This window comes from Xenopus laevis, chromosome 2L (genome assembly GCF_017654675.1).
Source record: "Xenopus laevis strain J_2021 chromosome 2L, Xenopus_laevis_v10.1, whole genome shotgun sequence".
In the NCBI taxonomy this organism is placed as follows: domain Eukaryota; kingdom Metazoa; phylum Chordata; class Amphibia; order Anura; family Pipidae; genus Xenopus; species Xenopus laevis.
In genome coordinates this window covers 138,670,833-138,690,438 of record NC_054373.1, presented here as the reverse complement: position 1 = coordinate 138,690,438, position 19,606 = coordinate 138,670,833, and the positions used below count along the sequence as shown (strand labels likewise).

Genomic DNA, 19,606 nt, shown 5'->3' with positions numbered 1-19,606 from the left:
TTTCGTAGAGGGCTGACACTCAGTGGTGAGCATTGGTACAACAGTTAAATGGATGAACACAAGTGCTTTACTGTGTTTGTCATAATTGAGTTCGGGACCCTGTGACAGCTGGGTGGTCCAGGTATACAGAGAACCCTGTGAGACCCTTACTGATGAACAAGTTCAATATATACTTGCATTAAGGTAATGATCTTGCCGTACAGGCTAAAAATTCTAGTTACTATACTGGTCTTTGCCTTCTGCAAACCATTGTATCTAAATGTGTAGCTCAGTATGGTCACTTTCTGAACACAAGTACACTCTTATTTACTTACATTTGGATTCCTTTTTTTCACAATTCATATTTTTTTTTAAATTTCTCTAAAACTCAAAAAGTATAAAAACCACAAAAACTCAGTTAAAGCAGTTGATGTCCCATAGAAGTCAATGGAAGTTGCATTGATCCTATTGGGCATTTTTTTTTTTTCAGACTTAAAGGTTTTCAGATGTTTTTCCCTAGTAATTATATGAAAAACTCAAATTTTTAGAGGTTTTAAAGATATTGCTATTTTGCGCTGTTTTCCGTTGATCATTTTTATAACCGGATCTTTTAATAGCTTTCATGACATTCGTGATTTTAGAGAGTGGTTTCAAAAAGCTCTAATACCACTAAAATTCGACCTTTAATAAATGGGCCTCTGGATATCAACATAATAACAGTGTGTAACTGGTTTCACACAAGGGATTGGTCAGAAGAGGTGTCCCTGCAACCTGAATGTTTTTCACATACATTGTTGGAGTCTGGATGGTGGATTGGTACATTTCAAAAGAATTAACAGAGAGTAAGGGGCAAGATTCACTAAAGGTCGAAGTGGCTAAAGTTAGTGACAATTCACAGCGTTACCACCCGCCAATTCACTAACAGGCGCAGGTACTAATTCGCTAGCGAACAGGAATGTCGCTAGCGTTCAGTTGCACTCTATCGCCAGGTGACTTTTCGATCTAGCGAGCGATCATTACTCAAACATTCACTACTCAAAAATTCACTAAATTGCAGATTTTACTGAACGTAACCTCATTCGCCAGTTTTGACTTCACCATCTCAGACCAGGCGAAGTGCTAAAAAGAAGCTAGATCTTCCTCAATCTTCTGTTACTTACATCATATCCTGTGTGCCGAAAATGCATCAAAAACGCTGCTATTAAAGAGAAATTGCCTGAAAAAGTCCAAATCACAAACCTTTTTTTGGGTAACCGATTTTCTCCAGACATTTCATAACGTATGGAACATTCATTTTACAGTGGGCTCATGTGTAGGGCATTATATTAACTCTCTTCTTTATTAAGGTTCCCTGGACATGTATAAGAAAAAGTGGTAACTTCAAGCATTTGCACCAACATTTATAATAAAGACGTCCAGACAACTTTAAATTACCCTCCGTATGCAAATTGACCTAAGCGCAAGATCACTAGCGAATTTTCGATAGTCACAAACGCTAGCTCATCTTCAATATGAAATGCTCGCACTGCTGAAGTAATGCTAGCAAAAAGACGTCATCATTTGCGCAAGTTCGCATATTAGTGAATTAGCGTAGTGGTGCGATGTGTGTGAAGCGCTCAATGGCAACAATACGCCCTTTAGTAAATCTGCCCCTAAAACTTCTAACATGTGGCCAAGCAATGTGCATTCATTTTAGGCTGCAGGTATGTGAATATAACTCATTATTACATGTTTTTCATAAGCATCTCTTTTCAAGTGAATGGGGGTGTGTGGAGAAGTCACAGGCAACAAAGCTAATAATCAGATGTTTTTAAACTGTGATCAGCACAGTCTTGCTAACTGCATTGTAATAACTCTGCTCATTATCAGATGAATAGTAATGTATGCCTGTGGGCTTTCTGTTGTACCTCTCTGTTTAACCTGCACTTTGCAGCTTTGTATTAACCAGTGAGAAGGAAGCTGGAAAATATCAGGTCCAAAACACACCCAGTGATATGCCTTTGCTTTGTTTATAAATATCTGCAATATAAATGATTTTAACATTTGCACTGAAACACTTTTTAGAAATGAATAGAGTGAATTATATATGAAATCCAGTGAAATGGAAAGAAGAGGAAAGTGAGCTGTGTACAAAATAATTTATTGCAGCAATACATATGTTGGCAATGTTTCTTTTTACATTGAATGCTTTTTTTCCTCTTGAAAATTATTTCAGCAGATGAAATTTTGCACAGTTCGTATCACTTCGTAAAGTGTTCCATCTGAATTTTCCATTTGCCCTTAAAAGGTTTTTGTTTTTTTTGCTACAGAAATATTTGCACAGGATGATGCTAAAATCAAATGCTTTATGTCTTGAGTAATCTCCGCTGCCCACGGTGATGCATTAGTAGCTGTGCCTGGAAGTCACAGAATACCTGATACCCTTCACTTTGCTGCACTCCAATCCTGTAGATTTGTTCAGCAACTTAATGGAAGAAACAGTCATGCAACACATTTGCTTCTCTTTATATTCTTAGCTTGTATAGATGTGTTTGTGGTAAGAAAATTAAGGCCAAACTGTTAAAGGAACAGAAACACCAAAAAATGAAAGTGTTTTAAAGTAATGAAGATATAATATAGTGTTGCCCTACACTGGTAAAACAGGTGTTTGCTTCAGAAACACTACTATAGTTTATATAAACAAGCTGCTGTGTAGCAATGGGGGCAGCCATTCAAGCTGGAAAAAGGCACAGGATACATAGCAGAAAACAGATAAGCTCTTTTGTATACAATGGGATTCTTACGAACGTATGTTATCTACTGTGTATCCTGTGCTTGAATGGCTGCCCCCATGCCTACACAGCAGCTTGTTTATATAAACTATAGAAGAGTTTCTAAAACAAACACGCCAGTGTTAACAGTGCAGGGCAACAGTACCTTATATTTTCATTACTTCTAAACACTTTAATGTTTTTTTCCTTTAAATCAATGCTATATAAATGTGTTCTAAAACAAGTCTCCCTCTCCAGCGCTCACTGGCTAATGGATCCAGCGGGAGTAACAGATAGACATCGGCTGCAGTTGAAGGGCAGAAACTATAAGAAAGAGATATATATCAAACGTCCCATTCACTTTGTGTAAGCACTCAAATGAGTAAAACAAAATCAGCTGGCCATTCCTTTAGGAATGCCACTGAATTCACTGAGGGAAAGGCATCGAATTATATATATATATATATATATATATATATATACTCTCACAAAAGCATTCAAAGCCATGACTATATCCTAAAATGAAGGTGTGTTCTCTGTGCTAATTTTAGTTCATTTCCTGAAGCTCAAACATAGTTTTATGTTGTTACCTTAAAATTCAATCCCCATACATTGCAGCAATAAAAACATTAAAGGGTATATTTCTCAACATTGGATACAAACATCAGGGGTGATGTTGCCCATAGCAACCAATCACATCTTGGCTTTGATCTTTGTTTTCTAACAGGTGACTGGCTGCTATGGGCATCATCACCGGTGATGTTTGTATCCAGTGCTCTGTGTATAATTTGAGGGATTTTGGCCATTTTTCCAGGCAGATTTACAACTAAGGTTGCTGAGGTTACTCAGATGATGCTGTACAGCTCTTTTCACTAATGGTGCCACTGATCACCAGCCCTGCAATGTTCCCTGATCTCACTCCAATTGAGAATTGGTGGAAGTATTTGTAAACAGGGCTAAAACAGCTTCACCTGGCCTAAGCAACAATGTTGGAAACACCTAAAAGAATAAGCCAAAATCAGTCCAGAAATATTGTTTAATGCTTGTACATCTTTACAGAAGCAGTATATGTAAGCATTTTTTTTTTTCAAAATGAGCAAAATATATATATTATATTGAATATACATTCTTTTATTTATTTTTATGATACAGCAGTAACTCAGATTTGTGTTGGTTTTACATTTACTAATTTCCCTGCATTTGTCGGAGTTAGTTCAAAGGAACAGCAACACCAACAAATGAAAGTGTTTAAATAATGAAAATATCATATACTGTTGCCCTGCACTGGTAAAACTGATGTGTTTGCTTCAGAAACACTACTATAGTTCATATAAACAAGCTGCTGTGTAGCAATGGTGGAAGTTGAAAAAAGGCTATATGGAACAGGTTAAATAGTGGATAACAGATAACACCATTATGTTCTTCAGTGCTTACTGTATCTATCTGCTGTGTAACCTGAGCCTTTTCTCCTCTGAATGGCTGCCCCCATTGCTACACAGCAGCTTATTTATATAAACAATAGTAGTGTTTCTAAACCAATATAAACAATAGTAGTGTTCTAACACACCAGTTTTACCAGTGCAGGGCAACACTACATTATATTTTTATTACTTTAAAACACTTTCATTTTTGATGTAACTGTTCCTTTAACAAGTGATAATGACCTGCCCCTTTCCTTTACCCCTTATTGGTCAATTATCTATGTACCAAGAATCTACTTATCTACAAGGACCAAACATGGAGTAGTTTTTAGTTTCCCAGATTAGAGATAACAAAAACCATATATTTATATTTCATGACAACAGGTAAAAAGTATGCTCAGAACATTGCACTCATGTTGAACTAATTGGTATACTGCCCCTTTAAAGACTTAAAGGAAAACTATACCCCAAAATGAATACTTAAGCAACAGATAGTTTACATCATATTAAGTGGCATATTAAAGAATCTTACCAAACTGGTCTATATATTTAAGTAAATCTTACCCTTTTACATCTCTTGCCTTGAGCCACCATTTCGTGATGGTCTTTGTTCTGCCTCAGAGATCACCTGACCAGAAATACGACAACTTACTTACTGTAACAGGAAGAAGTGTTGAAGCAAAAGACAGAACTCTGTCTGTTATTTGGCTCATGTGACCTAACAAGTATGGTTTGTTTGGTTTGTGTGCACAGTGAATCTTACAATCTCTGGGGGCGGCCCTTATTTTTTAAAATGGCAATTTTCTATTTATGATTACACAATGGCACATACTACTAAAAAAGTATATTAATATGAAAATGGTTTATTTACATGAAGCAGGGTTTTTCATATGAGCTGTTTATGCAATATCTTTTTATAGAGACCTACATTGTTTGGGGGGTATAGTTTTCCTTTGAAGCTGTAATTGATGCAGAGTTAGCACTACAAAATATTACAATGCAGGGATAGAAAACGGAGGCAAGTTGCATGTTTTGGTTTTTTATTTTCCTCACACAAAACAGTCATGTTAAAAAAACAACCATTTTGATTGCTGAAATGTGCTTTGAAATAAAAAATATCAGCGAGAGCACAATTTCCACGATTTGTTATTCAGTAAAGTGAATGCTTGGAACTGTATAATGTCACATTATTGTGGCAACCCAACAAGAATCAAGCAAAGGGAAAGCTACTCCAAACAATTAAGGCAACATGATTTCCAAGAAAGTTTTGTCTATTTCCTTTCTCTGGTTCATGTAAATATCTCCTGATTGTGTATATATAAAAAGTATCCTACATAGCAAGGATTCCAATACTTTACCCCCAATGAGCCAAATGTAAAAAAAGTTGCAAACACAAGATTCTTGGGGGTACCAAATATGAGCTGTGATTGGGTATTGGTAGCCCCTATATGGACTGGCAGTCTCCAGGAGGCTCTGTTTGTTTTAGTCAGACAAAGCTTGCCTCCAAACCAGGAATTTCAAATAAGCACCTGCTATTAGGACACTGGGAGTGACAAACCACTGGTTGGGGATCATTGCTATAAATTATGACAAATGGTTTCGAAGCTAAATGAGATTCCACAAATTAATCAGTCAGCAAACGCACAACGGCAGGATACGGTCATGAATTTTCCTAGAGTAGCATAAAAAGGCTGTTGTATACAGCTAGGGTTGCCACCTTTTCCGGAAAAAATAGCGTCCTTCCTATATATTCATCTTTTTTCCCTATTAATAACATTGGGATCAACCATCATTTTTACAGGCCAGGCCGGTAAAACACCAGCCTGGTGGCAACCCTATATACAGCAGAGGTGTATTTTGTCTTTCCCATTAATCATTACAATCAAACTTTGTTTCCCACTAATGCTGCATTTTCCAGCTACATGTGCAAACTTTTTTCTGTAGTGCTGATAAATGTATCTAAGCAAATGAGTTTTACGTTATTATGCACATAAAACATTCAGCCTATTATGTTCTTCAACTGTACAAAGGGTACATAGGGAGCACTGGCAATCTCAGAATATCCCATTTTTCATAGTTTTCTTACTTGGGTGCCTTTCTGTGTAAGACAGAGAACTACAAAGACAACTGACTAAAGGCGACATAAACAATAAGATCCGTTTGTTTGTCAAGGTCGCCAAACGAGCGGATCTTAACCCAATATGCTCACCGAAAGGCAGGGTCAAACGATCAGATTACAATGAAGGAAATGGGCGCTGGCGGGACGAGGATCACATCAACTAGCCAATCTGGCCCTCGAGTGCCAAGAAAAATCAAACCTGCCCGGTCTATACCTGGACGATTTTTGGCCTGATATCGATCGAGGAGACCCGTCGGAACCCCTATACACAGGCAGATAAGCTGCTGACTTGGTTTAAAGGACCAATATCGGCAGCTTTAATCAGCCCATGTCTGGCCACCTTAACACTGCACTTTCTCTCCATATACATAGGGGTCTATTTATCATGCTGTGCAAAAAGTGGAGTGAAGCATTACCGGTGATGTTGCCCAGGGCAACCAATCAGCAATTAGATTTTATCAATTAAAAAAACAAAAGCAAAGATCTGATTGGTTGCTATGAGCAACATCACCGGTAATGTTTAAATCCACTTTTTCACAGTATGATAAATAGACCCCTAAATGTAAATGCCAATTTTTCTGTGTATAGCAGCCAGTCAAGTTCAATACTGACATGATTATTAGTTTTCAGTCACGATTTATGGAGGATATGATTCCTAAAGGTGTAATATAGCCTCTATTAGTAAGTTCTATCTGCCATTTGATTTTTTTAATAAAGGAATAAGAAAAAACATTACAAAAGCCATTCCATTCCTGCTTTCTGCCTATTAAATGGGGTGTTTCAATTGCTTTTTCCCTTAAAGGGGTGGTTCACCTTTAGGATAACTTTTAGTATGATGTAGAGAGTGATATTCTGAGACACTTTGCAAATGGTTTTCATTTTTTATTATTTGTGGTTTTTGAGTTATTTAGCTTTTTATTCAGCAGCTCTCTAGTTTGCATCTGAACCAATCTGGAAACTAGGGTCCAAAATAACCTTAGCAACCATGCATTGATTTGAATATGAATATGAATAGGAGAGGGCCTGAATAAAAGTAATTAAAAGTACCAATAACAATACATTTGTAGCCTTACAATTTGTTTTTAGAGGGGAGTCAGCGACGCCCATTTGAAAGCTGTAAAGAATCAGAAGAAAAAGACAAACAACTATAAAAAAAATAAATAATGAAAACCAATTGAAAAGTTGCTTAGAATTGGCCGTTCTATAACATAGTAAAAGTTACCTTAAAGGCGAACCACCCAATTAAAGACTATTTGAACAGCAGCAATTCAAAGGCTTTGCCAGGCTTTTACCATATTGGCCAAGCTCAACTTGTGTCAGTTATAACATTATTATTGGGAAAGGCAGCTTCGGAAAACACTCTCAAATTACTTCTGCGGCAACAAGATTTCTTCCCATGATTCCTGTATAGAATGTGAGTAATGAATGCACCTTGAAATGCTGATGCCAACAATTTCCAAATTTGCACCAGAGTCTAGTTACGTATGGCTACCAATAAATGTGTCTTTCAAATCTATGACCGGAAAATGGCACCTGCAAAACTTGTAAGTTTTATTGCAATAAACCAAAACTCAAAGGGGTCTATTTATTATGCTGTGTAAAAAGTGGAGTAAACCCCTACCGATGATGTTACCTATAGCAACCAATCAGATCTTTGCTTTTTAGTTTATTGTAGTTGACTGATTTTAGCAAGTTTAAAGCACTAGCACTGTTATTCAAAATGCCTTTTATTTTTTTTTACTAAACTGTTGACTTAAAAAAGCATATTAAAAACATACTTAAATAGGGAAGCTTGGGGTTTAAAAGAAACAACTAAGGAAAGATATGTCATATGAAAACAAATGAAAATGCTTATATTTTCCCTTTTAAATCTGTAATCTCCCAAAACTTGTCAAAAGTAAGGTGCAAAAGGTATCGGTAAAACGTGCAACTGCTTAGTATTAATATACTTGCTGCGGGGCCTGTAGCTTATTTTAATATACTATAACTACTGTCACCTTCAGAAGGTAAGGGATCATTTTATGTGTACACTCAATAGCACAGGCAGTATTGCACCCAAACTAGCAAACACAAAACAGACACAGAACATGGAACGCTACAACAATCGACTTCCATGAAGGGCATATTAAATCGACTGTTTTAATTCATCTCTGAATGTTCTTTAAAAACACAAAAGTGCAAGGATGCAATGATTATATTGCAATAAAAGAAATTGGCTTAACCTGACTCCTGTAGACTTCCCTATGTTTTGTCTCAATCACTGAAGTGTGCTTCATTCTGTCAGCCTCTAATTTAAGATCATGTCAATATGCATTCTAAGTGTATTATCTTGTAGATATCTCACGAGGATGTGTATGCTTTTGAAATAAAACCAGAAAAAAACGCCAAGCTAAGCGGTTCACCTATTAATGCTACATCTGACTTTATGTATTTTCACCCTTAGCTTTCTATTTGTAACTCTCTAAGAAAGCAGTTTGCTCGTATTGCAAAACAAGGAGATATTAATCAACTCCTCCAGTAAACAAGAAGAAAGACTTAAAACTGTACAGTTACAAACAGGACAGATTTAGATCAGCAATGTGATCTGTTGGCCTTTCTTTGGAAGGCTGAGGGAGGGAGAGAGAGAGAGGGTAGAAGGCCAAATTTTGATCTGATCTGCATTACAACAATGCATGTGACCCCTTTATCACTGAAGTCTTTGAACGTCAACATTGTGCTATATTTCAATACAGAGCACATCATGGTTAAGAGCAGCATGGTTTATCGGCATTGTACTGCAGTCATCTTCATTTGCAGACAGCATAAAGGCAGGCGTTAAGGGGAATAGTTTGTGACAGGCTGTCCGATACTCCTCATACTGAGTATTGCAGCTTCCAAAGCTTCCGTCAAGAAGTGCATCTAAGACACTAGTCAGGCTCTGTACAAAACATGAGAAGATACCATACTAAATATAGTTCACAAAGTTGTTCATCTTCAAGTTATCTTTTAGTATGATGTAGAGAGTGATTGAGTGTTGTTTTTAGATCTACCAGGGAGCTGTTATCTTGTGTTAGGGAGCTGCTATCTGGTTACCTTCCCATTGTTCTGTTGTTAGGCTGCTGGGGGGAGGGAGGGGGTGATATTACTCCAACTTTGCAGTACAGCAGTAAAGAATGACTGAAGTTTATCAGAGCACAAGTCACATGACTGGGGGCAGCTGGGAAACTGACAATATGTCTAGCCCCATGTCAGATTTCAAAATTGAATATAAAAAATCTGTTTGCTATTTAGAAAAATGGATTTCAGTGCAGAATTCTGCTGGAGTAAACTGATGCATTTTGAAAAAAACATGTTTCCCCATGACAGGATCCCTTTAAGAAAGAGCTGTCCAATTTCTTCCATGAGCTGGGCCTATAGTTTCAGAGAAGATATGCTAGAGGGCTAAATTATATTAAAATGCTAATGTCACAAAATCAGTCTGTGGAGCCTTTTGACAGACCAAGCGCCATAAAAATGTCCTGGGGGGTAGCATCTGTTTGATAGGCCCCCAAGTTGGACAGCCCTGCCTTAATACCTCCACTGTGTAATGAAAATACTTAAACAAGCCAATTTAATAGTTTTCAATTTGCTTTTCACATCTAGCTTCTCTGAAGGTGCTACCATTCCAACTAACACTTTCAGTTTTACTTTAGACAACATATTTTTACTCTAGGTTTTATCAACACACAATACCCTCTTGCTGTGCTGTGTTATAATGTGCTCTTAAGTGGTCAAAAGGCTGCATGGTTGGGGGCGTGGACAATCAGAAACATGATGACATTTTTCATACCAGCAGTTTTCTCATAGAAAGCAGATACCCTAATAGTAAGAACAATAATTCTGAAAATTAATGAGTGACCTGTAGGCCAGCAACAAATGAGTATGGAAAAAGAAGAAAATAAAATAGTTCACAGGGGTTAGCAGACAGATCATTAAGAAAAAAAAAACAAGAGAAATACAAAGACTTGAAGATTAGACTAGAAGCAAAAGCAGACTATGGGTCCCAGCATCCAGTAAACAGTGACATACAAGACATAATACATTGTTCCCACAATATAAACTAAAGCAAATGTTAGTTATGTAAACAAGGGGTTAACCGATATTAAGTGCCCTTACTTACAACACACAGGTAAACTCACAACCAAGGACTCACCTGAACATTTTTATCAATTAAAGTGTCATCCAGTTTTGTTGCAATGGCAATTGCTTTCTCTTGCCTAGATTTGTCCAAATAATACATAATTTTCCCCCCTGTGAAGAATACACAAAAAAAAAAGCACAGACATGTCTCTAACAAGTATCCAAAAATAACTGCACATCATTACAAATAAAGGAAAAACAATGGTGACATATTCCTTAAAAAGAAAAGGTAATACAACACTGTTACTGATAGGATGCATTATTTAAAGGAACAGTAACATCAAAAAATAAAAGTGTTTTAAAGAAATGAAAATATAAATGCAGTGTTGCCATGCACCACTATTGTTTATATAAATAAACTGCTGTGTAGCAATGGGGGCAGCCAATCAAAGAAGAAAAGGCTCAGGTAGCAAATAAACTCTGTCTGTCTAATGGTGTTATCTGTTATCCATAAGTTAACCTGTGCCGTATAGCCGTTTTTCATTTCCGTCATTGCTCCACATCAGATTGTTTACATAAACTAGTAGTGTTTCTGAAGCAAACAGATCAGTTTTACCAGTGCAGGGCAACACTACATGATATTTTCATTACTTTAAAACACCTACATTTGTTGGTGTTACTGTTCCTTGAAAAAGTAACCTCTGCAGCCCAGTCCAGCAACTGCATACAGGTCGGACACTTAAAAGAGTAGCCTAAATGTATATTTTGACATAGAGAAGAGATACAAATTGCTGCAGAAAAGAAAAAAAGCTTCTTAGTTGTAAAAAGGAACAAATTCACATGGTGGGGCAGCTGAATCATCAGAAGAACCTTATAAATCATATTTGTAAACATCGAACATTGACCCATTTCTTTCTAGTGCATAATAAAATTAAGGGTTGTTACAGCATGCAAAAGTAAGCCCAGTATAAAGGCCCATATATACCTTAAATACGTATAATGCTTATTCTTAGCACGGACTACTATGACTGAACAATCTAAAGCATTAATAAAGGGCAGCATTGGATAAGTCTGTCTTCAACAATTTTGCTGAATATCTATAAATATAACATTATTAGGGATGCACCGAATCCAGGATTCGGTTCTGGATTCGGCCAAGATTCTGCCTTTTTCAGCAAGATTCGGCCGAATCCTTGTGCCTGGCCGAACCGAATTCCTAATTTTCATATGCAAATTGTGGGGAGGGCGAGATTTCACATAACTTTTTGTTACAAAACCAATTTTTTTCCCACTTTTCCTTGCATATGCAAATTAGGATTCAGATTCGGTTCGGTATTCGGCCAAATCTTCCAAGATGGATTCGGGGATTCGGCCGAATCCAAAATAGTGGATTAGGTGCATCCCAAAACATTATGGGAGAGATTTATCGAAGGTTGAGTTGTGTTTTCCTGTAGGATTCAAGTTTTTCAAGGGTAGTTTTCAGTCAAAACTTGGTCAGGTAAAAAAAAAACAACTCAAATTTTTTGGTTAAAAAAAAAAACTTGAATTTTCCAATATTTATTATACCCTGAAGCTGTAAATAGCTCGAACCAAAAAATACTCCAGCTAAAACCTGTAGAGGTCATGTAGAAGTTAATGGCAGAGGTGCCTTGAACCATCTGAATATGTTTGTAGCCTTCATGATGTTTGGGTTTTATTCAGAGGGTTTCACTCCAAACTCAAATAATTTGAGCGATTCGAGATTTTTATGGTTGAACAACCAGCCCACAGAAATTCTCCCTGACTCCAACAATGTGTAAGAATTAAGTACAGGTATGGGATCTGTTATCTGAAAACCAGTTATCCAGAAAGCTCCGAATTACGGAAAGGCAATCTTCCATAGACTCCAATTTATCCAAATAAACCAAAATTTTAAAAATGATTTTGTACCTTGTACTTGGTCCAAACTATGATATAAATAATCATTATTGGAAACAGAACCAGTCTATTGGGTTTATTTGATGTTTACATGATTTTCAAGTAGACTTAAGGTATGAAGATCCAATTTAAGGAAACATCTATTAACCAGAACCCCAGGTCCAGAGTATTCGGTTAACAGGTCCCATACCTATAGAACATTTAAAACAACTTGTTGCTAAACAGTCCTTCACTTTCAGGCAAAGGCACCCTGGGCTAAATTTGTAATATTTACATTAGTGTTGCAGCCAGGGAATGAGGGAATGCCCATGTCTCAAAAACAATATCATCTGTATAGTTTCCCAGGTGTACAGAATTGCAGTGGGCTGCTTCCTATTAGAATCAACTGAAATTACTGGCACAAATACCCCTCCAATGATTTCAGGAGATAATCGCTCCAATGTTGCGATACTAGGAAGGCAATTCCCACTCATAGTAGGAGATTATGTGACACATTCAGTCATACAGTAATAGAATGCTGTGCAACTGACAATTACCCTTCATTGCTATAAGGGGACCAATTATACATTATTGTATCAAACCTGAAAGCAAATGCCGAATGGAGGTAGAATTGCGCCTGAGGAACTCTTCATTAAAACTGTTCATATTCTTGTCAGTGAAGATACTCTTCATCTCATGCTTAAGTACCTTGTTCACTATTTCTGGGAGATTATTGTGATCTGAAACTAAAAGCATACCATGATAATGGAATAATTGACCATACTGATTTTAAGGTGAAAAAGACACAAAATAAGGTGAATTTACCTGCTTTTGAAAACCCTATCAAGCATTCATGTAACCACGGATCGTTTGGGTCAATGGAAATAGCTCTTTTAATGGACTGTAACATGAGCAGAAACTTTCCTGTGTTTATGGTACAAAACAATGACAGTTTAGTGTTAAACAGAAAACATGTGGTGCAATTACAGCCATATTTAAACATTTTATAAGAACATAGATCATATTATTACTGTTCGGCAGAAACATAACTATGCAATCAGTCCTTATGCAACCGCCTTATTTTTGCTTCAACTACCACAGGCCTGCCATATGACTGACTTTGCTAGCTATGTACAGTAATTGTGCACCACCTATGGGTAATCACAGGAACTATGGTAAGAGACTTAATTTTTACCTTTTTTAAAATAGATTTCAAATGCCAATAAATGGGTGCGGATATTATTTGCTGCAAGGCTTTTGAGAGGTGTAAGGAATTTGATAGCCTCTTCAAGAGGGTTATCTACCTGTACAAAGACAATTAAAAAATAAAGTAAGCATTTAAATATAAATATTAACAAGTAATCAGAAATGATCACAATTCAAGAAACAGATTTTGTTTTAAAGAGAGGCAACATTAAAATGTAAATAATTCAAAAACTATAGAAAACAAAAATTTATAATGTTCGCTTTGCAGAAGGCTATAAGTTAATTTAAAGGTCAGTATGTTAGTGTTGTTAATGCATGGAAACTACCAAAAGGATTGCAGGATTTCATAGAGGTACTTGTTCTGTATTCACAGGTAAATCAGATTCATCTGAATATTTGCCCCTCCCCACAAATGGATTCTGACCGCTAGTTTGAAGGAAAACTTGACTAAAGCCCTTTCCTGCATCGAGAGATCAACCAGAAAATGACAGGGAAATATTCAGGGGTCGTACCCTTTCCAGTTTTTCAGGAACTAACTCTTCCTTAGGGCCAGTTGTTTCTTCTTCCTCTTCATCCCTCTTCTTCTTTTGATTTTTCTGCTGCCGCTCTCTCTCAGCATGTTTTCTCTCCTCCTCTAGTTTTGCTTTCTTCTGAGCTCTCCTTTGTTTACTTAATACTTTTTTTAATTCCTTAGCAGAGAGGTTTTCTAAACATAAGAAATTATTACCTTCACTTAACTATTTAAATCCAGTGTATGAAGTCATAAAAGCAAAACAATATGAAAAACAGATATCTGTAAAAAAACAAAAACCTTTCGTGTACTGAGTTTCAGAAGTATTGGTTACATTGGAGTTCCTTTTATGCACAGTTACCCTAGTTGGTTTAAATTTCGTTTGTTACAATCAAATACATTCTATATCTCTTTGTTTAGGCGATGAGCTATATTTATACTTGTATACTGCACTAAGCTTATACTGGGTGATATAGAACCTGTCACTGGTATTAATCTGTGGTATGAAAACAACAAAGTTTTGCCAAGGTTTGTTTTTTCCATGCATTTATGATGTAAAATAATATCTGCACATTCTGTAAATGTACAGGTTCTTTACTAAAATAAATACTTAAAAAAAAACCTCTATTTAGGGTTTGTTTAGTGATACCAGGGCTGCAACTATGGGTAGGTAGAAGAGGCATGTGTCTAGGGTGCAACATCGTGAGGCCCTAGGCATGTACCGTATCTACCTGCCTACCCCTAGTTTAGCTTATCTACCTGCCTGTACCTAGTTCAGCTTTTCTACCTGCCTGCCCCTAGTTCAGCTTATCTACCTGCCTACCCCTAGTTTAGCTTATCTACCTGCCTGTACCTAGTTCAGCTTTTCTACCTGCCTGCCCCTAGTTCAGCTTATCTACCTGCCTGCCCCTAGTTCAGCTTATATACCTGCCTGCCCCTAGTTCAGCTTATATACCTGCCTGCCCCTAGTTCAGCTTATCTACCTGCCTGTACCTAGTTCAGCTTTTCTACCTGCCTGGCCCTAGTTCGGCTTATCTAACTGCCTGCCCCTAGTTCAGCTTATCTACCTGCCTGCCCCTAGTTCCACTTATCTACCTGCCTACCCTTAGTTCCTCTTATCCACATACCTGCCCCCTAGTTCAGCGTATCTACCTGCCTGCCCCTAGTTCAGCTTATATACCTGCCTGCCCCTAGTTCCGCTTATCTACATGCCTGCCCCCTAGTTCTGCTTATCTACATGCCTGCCCCCTAGTTCAGTGTATCTACTTGCCTTCCCCTAGTTCAGCTTATATACCTGCCTGCCCCTAGTTCAGCTTGTCTACCTGGCTGCCCCAGTTCAGCTTATCTACCTGCCAGCCCCTAGTTCTGCTTATCTACCTGCCTGCCCCTAGTTCAGCTTATCTACCTGCCTGCCCCTAGTTCAGGTTATCTACCTGCCTGCCCCTAGTTCAGCTTATCTACCTGCCTGCCCCTAGTTCAGCTTATCTACCTGCCTGCCCCTAGTTCAGGTTATCTACCTGCCTGCCCCTAGTTCATCTTATCTACCTGCCTGCCCCTAGTTCAGCTTATCTACCTGCCTGCCCCTAGTTCAGCTTATCTACCTGCCTGCCCCTAGTTCAGCTTATCTACCTGCCTGCCCCTAGTTCAGCTTATCTACCTGCCTGCCCCTAGTTCAGCTTATCTACCTGCCTGCCCCTAGTTCAGCTTATCTACCTGCCTGCCCCTAGTTCATCTTATCTACCTGCCTGCCCCATTTCATCTTATCTACCTGACTGCCCTTAGTTCAGCTTATCTTCCTGCCTGCCCCTAGTTCAGCTTATCTACCTGCCTGCCCCTAGTGTGGCAAGGCACAATGGCACATCTCTGATTGCCCTCACCTTGCCCTCACCAAACCATTACCCCCCCGACTGACACCTCACTGTGGGGAAGGGGCAATCAGCGGCTTGCCTAGGTCACTCCGCAGATTTGGCCTGGCTCTGAGTGATACAGAAATTGGGATAAAACAGGCATAATTGGTACATGTATCACATAGAAACACAAAAAAAAGTCTCACTAAAATGAATGGTGCCCAGACAGATATGTGGGCTAACTTTTACAAAGTAACTGCATCAGGGTGTGCTTAACACTGCCATAGAAAACATGAACTACACTGCATTATACTAAGAGAGAACGAAAATGTGTGATCAAATGGAATTGTTTGTAAGTACTACTAGCCTGCTGTGGTCTACAGGAAAATCCCAAATTATCTTTTGAGCACTGTTGCAAAGGGAAATCATAAAAGCCTGCTGAATTTAGACACAGAGAAAGTTATAAAACACGTCTAAGAAGGTGTTTGCTCAAAGATTAACCAGACTGAAAAAGGACCCTGCTCTGCAGCCCTTGCGGTTAAGTGGAACTGAACAGCCAGTTAAAGGCAGTGGCTGACAGGGAGATTGTCACCCACAATTATTTATGCACAACTACGAGTGACAAACCTCCTGAAAATGTGTCTCCATTGTCGCTGGCGACAAATCTCCTCATCGGCCACTGCACTTAGGCCTTTCAGTTGGATAAAAACATAGGGCTAATTAGACCACCAATGCAAGAAAAGCTTTTCAAATTTTCAGGGATGACTACTTCGTTCACCGAAAAAAGTTAATTATAGCAGCAACTGCTGTCAGTTTTGGGCACTTAGCAGGCACTAGACCATTTAGACCCGAAGGAAATCACTTGCATATAATAGAGTCTTCCACTCCAAAACAAGATTTGTGGTCAAGCTAAAACAAATGAAAGCATGTTAACCTGAATTGACTTCTTGCTCTTTGTTTTCATTGGTCAAAGGATTTTCATGCAGCTTCAAGTAGATTCCTATGGCAGTCTCAGCAGCTTTAAAATAAAACTCATGTTGCCTGAGAACATCTTCCAGTCGCAGAAGATCCACATATGCTCTTAAAGTCATTTTCCTCATACAGTACGTGTGGAAATCAAACTGGTCGTCGGTGATCTCAAAAAAATGCTGAAACCGAAAGAAAGACTTAAAGTGATACTGACACTAAAAAATGTTTTAAAATATGAGTGTACATTAAAAGTTACCTAGGGGGGGCGGAGCCTAACCTTCCATGTGAGTGGTACGTTTGCTCAGGAGCTCTCCATTCCCTAGCCCAGAAAGGTGTACAAATTGAGCACATCCCGACGCAACTCAGCACGATTACTGCAGCCCACTATCCCGAGAGCAGATGGGTCCCCAGAATCCGGCGAAAAAGGACTCCAAAAAGGTGTCGGAGTTCTTTGCAGAACGTAGCACCAGGCAGTCGGGCGCCATCTTGGACCATCACGCTGATGTGCATGCGGACTCTGGCCTAACTGCTTCCCCGGTCACAGCAGCTGAGATTAAAGGCATGCTTACGGAGCTCAGAACTACACTCCAACATGACTTTAAGCTGTTTTCCGCTGAAATTAAGCGTGAGGTACGGGACCTCGCGGAACGCACCGACCACTTGGAACGCAAGATGGCGGAGTTCACCACTGCGCATAATGCGGTTGCTGATATGCAGCAGATTATGGAGAAGGAAGTGGCGCGCCTTACCGATAAGGTTGCAGACCTTGAAGATAGGTCCCGGCGCTGCAACATTCGCATAAGGGGCATCCCGGAAGACGTTAAACCGGAGGCGCTTGAGGCCTACTTTATGGATCTCCTCAAGGCTCTTTTACCGGAGGCACCCCTGATAGATCTGACCGTTGACCACATTCATCGGGTCCCCAAGCCCAGGACGGCGCCTGAGGCGGCGCCCAGGGACGTTCTTACTAAGCTGCATTTCTTTAAGACGAAAGAACGAGTCCTGATGCTAGCCAGGAAGCGGGACACTTGGCCAGATGATTATAAATCTCTGGAACTGTTTACCGATCTTTCTGTTGCTACCCTTGCTAAACGGAGGACATTCCTTGAGACTACGAAGTCCCTAAGGGAACATAAAATCCCCTACAGATGGGCCTACCCTACGAAACTTATTGTATTACGGAATGGAGTCTCCTACACCTTTGCCTCACCTGACGAGGCTAAGAAAACGACGTTCAAGTGGACCCACAGAGAGTCGGCCGCAGGTGACAAGCCAGAAGCTCTCACCCTAGCAGGACCCCCTTCTCCTCAGACACGCCTGGACACTGACTGGGAAGCCGCTTAGTCCCTGCTATTCCACATCTCTACCACTTTCATTTCTTCTTTTGATGGCTGAGAAGCGTACGGGACAATTTTGACCCCGAGTTTGGGCTGGGAAGGAACACCAACACCTGCTCTCCTCTCCCCCCCCACTATCCCTGTTGTTTTACAGGACCCTCAGCAGCGATGACAACACTGAGACCGCTGCCGTTGCTGGACACTTTTCCTCCGGTTGAGGAACTACAGTTTACTGATTCAGGTTATTTTTTGGTTGTGTTTTTACTGTACTGTTATGCTCTTTATCCTCATGGTGATATGACAATCCAGACCAGGGTGTTCGTATCTTTGATCCCAACTCTCTCTTTCCCCTATGCTGATGTCTTACTATGGAGATATACTACTGCTTGTTTTCCTATATACACTGATGGTTCGTTTTCTTACACATAATGTCAGGGGTCTTAATACCCCCCAGAAACGTAATTTAATGCTGAAAGAGGCGAGCAGATTACGGGCAGATATCCTGTTCATTCAAGAAACCCACTTTTCTAAGCGTAATCCCCCTAAATTTTATTCTAGAAACTACCCGCATGTTTTCCATTCTTGTGCTAATACTAAATCTAAGGGAGTTTCCATGTTTTTTTCCAAACATGTCACGCTAGATGTACATAAGCATTTATCGGACTCGAATGGCAGATATCAGGTGGTGATCTGCTCGCTCAATGGTCAGTTATATACCTTGCTAAATTTGTACGCCCCTAATGAACATCAGGACACATTTGTGCGTAAGGTGCTGAATTTGGTTCATGACATGAAAAGGGGACGCCTTGTAGCAGGAGATTTCAACATGGCCTTAAACCAATCGCTTGATACCCAACGACCATTGGGGAAATCCCCCCCTCCGCTTTCCTTGCGTATAGCCCATAAACTGGAAGAATGTATCTCAGAAAATGCTCTGTTTGATGTCTGGAGGGCATACAATCATAATGCTAGAGACTATACATACTATTCTCCGAGGCATGACTCCTACTCTCGGATTGACCTGATTTTAGCTGACTCCCAAACCACTAACGCATTATTGAATGCATTCATTACGACTCGCTCCTGGTCAGACCACGCGCCTGTCATTGCCGATTTTACGGCTCACCAAGATCAGGTCCGATCCGGAGTTTGGAGAATCAATGACTCTCTGCTGGCCAATCTAGATCACAGACAAAAGATAACTGATCATCTGACTGACTACTTTAAACTTAATGAAGCCCCAGAACTGACTCCGCAAGCAGTGTGGCTGGCCCACAAAGCTGTACTTAGGGGTGACTTAATTAATCTTAGCAAACAAGTGAAGCGTTCTAGAGAAGCTCAACAGGTGATGCTAGAGGATCAATTAAAAAACGTTGAAAACTCCCGACTCTCTGCTTCCCCCCCTACTAAGCAAAAACTTTTGCAACAACAGGCAGATGATCTTAGGATACAACTCCATAAGGTGCAACTAGC

At 39.3% G+C, this 19,606-nt stretch overlaps 1 protein-coding gene across 2 annotated transcripts in view; it reads right to left on the bottom strand.

The window, feature by feature from the left end:
• Positions 1 to 7,980: 7,980 nt before the first annotated feature.
• The window catches only part of LOC108708513 (N-alpha-acetyltransferase 16, NatA auxiliary subunit), a 31,878-nt gene continuing 20,252 nt past the window's right edge, over positions 7,981 to 19,606 (bottom strand). For both annotated transcript variants that reach the window (XM_018247306.2, XM_041582462.1), the window contains exons 14-20: positions 16,762 to 16,975; positions 13,982 to 14,175; positions 13,459 to 13,567; positions 13,089 to 13,187; positions 12,866 to 13,009; positions 10,441 to 10,538; positions 7,981 to 9,186 (exon numbers count right to left, since the gene is read on the bottom strand). In XM_018247306.2, coding sequence (XP_018102795.1) covers positions 8,986 to 9,186; positions 10,441 to 10,538; positions 12,866 to 13,009; positions 13,089 to 13,187; positions 13,459 to 13,567; positions 13,982 to 14,175; positions 16,762 to 16,975 — 1,059 coding nt within the window. In that variant the 3' untranslated portion in view covers positions 7,981 to 8,985. The remainder of the gene's footprint in view (positions 9,187 to 10,440; positions 10,539 to 12,865; positions 13,010 to 13,088; positions 13,188 to 13,458; positions 13,568 to 13,981; positions 14,176 to 16,761; positions 16,976 to 19,606) is intronic.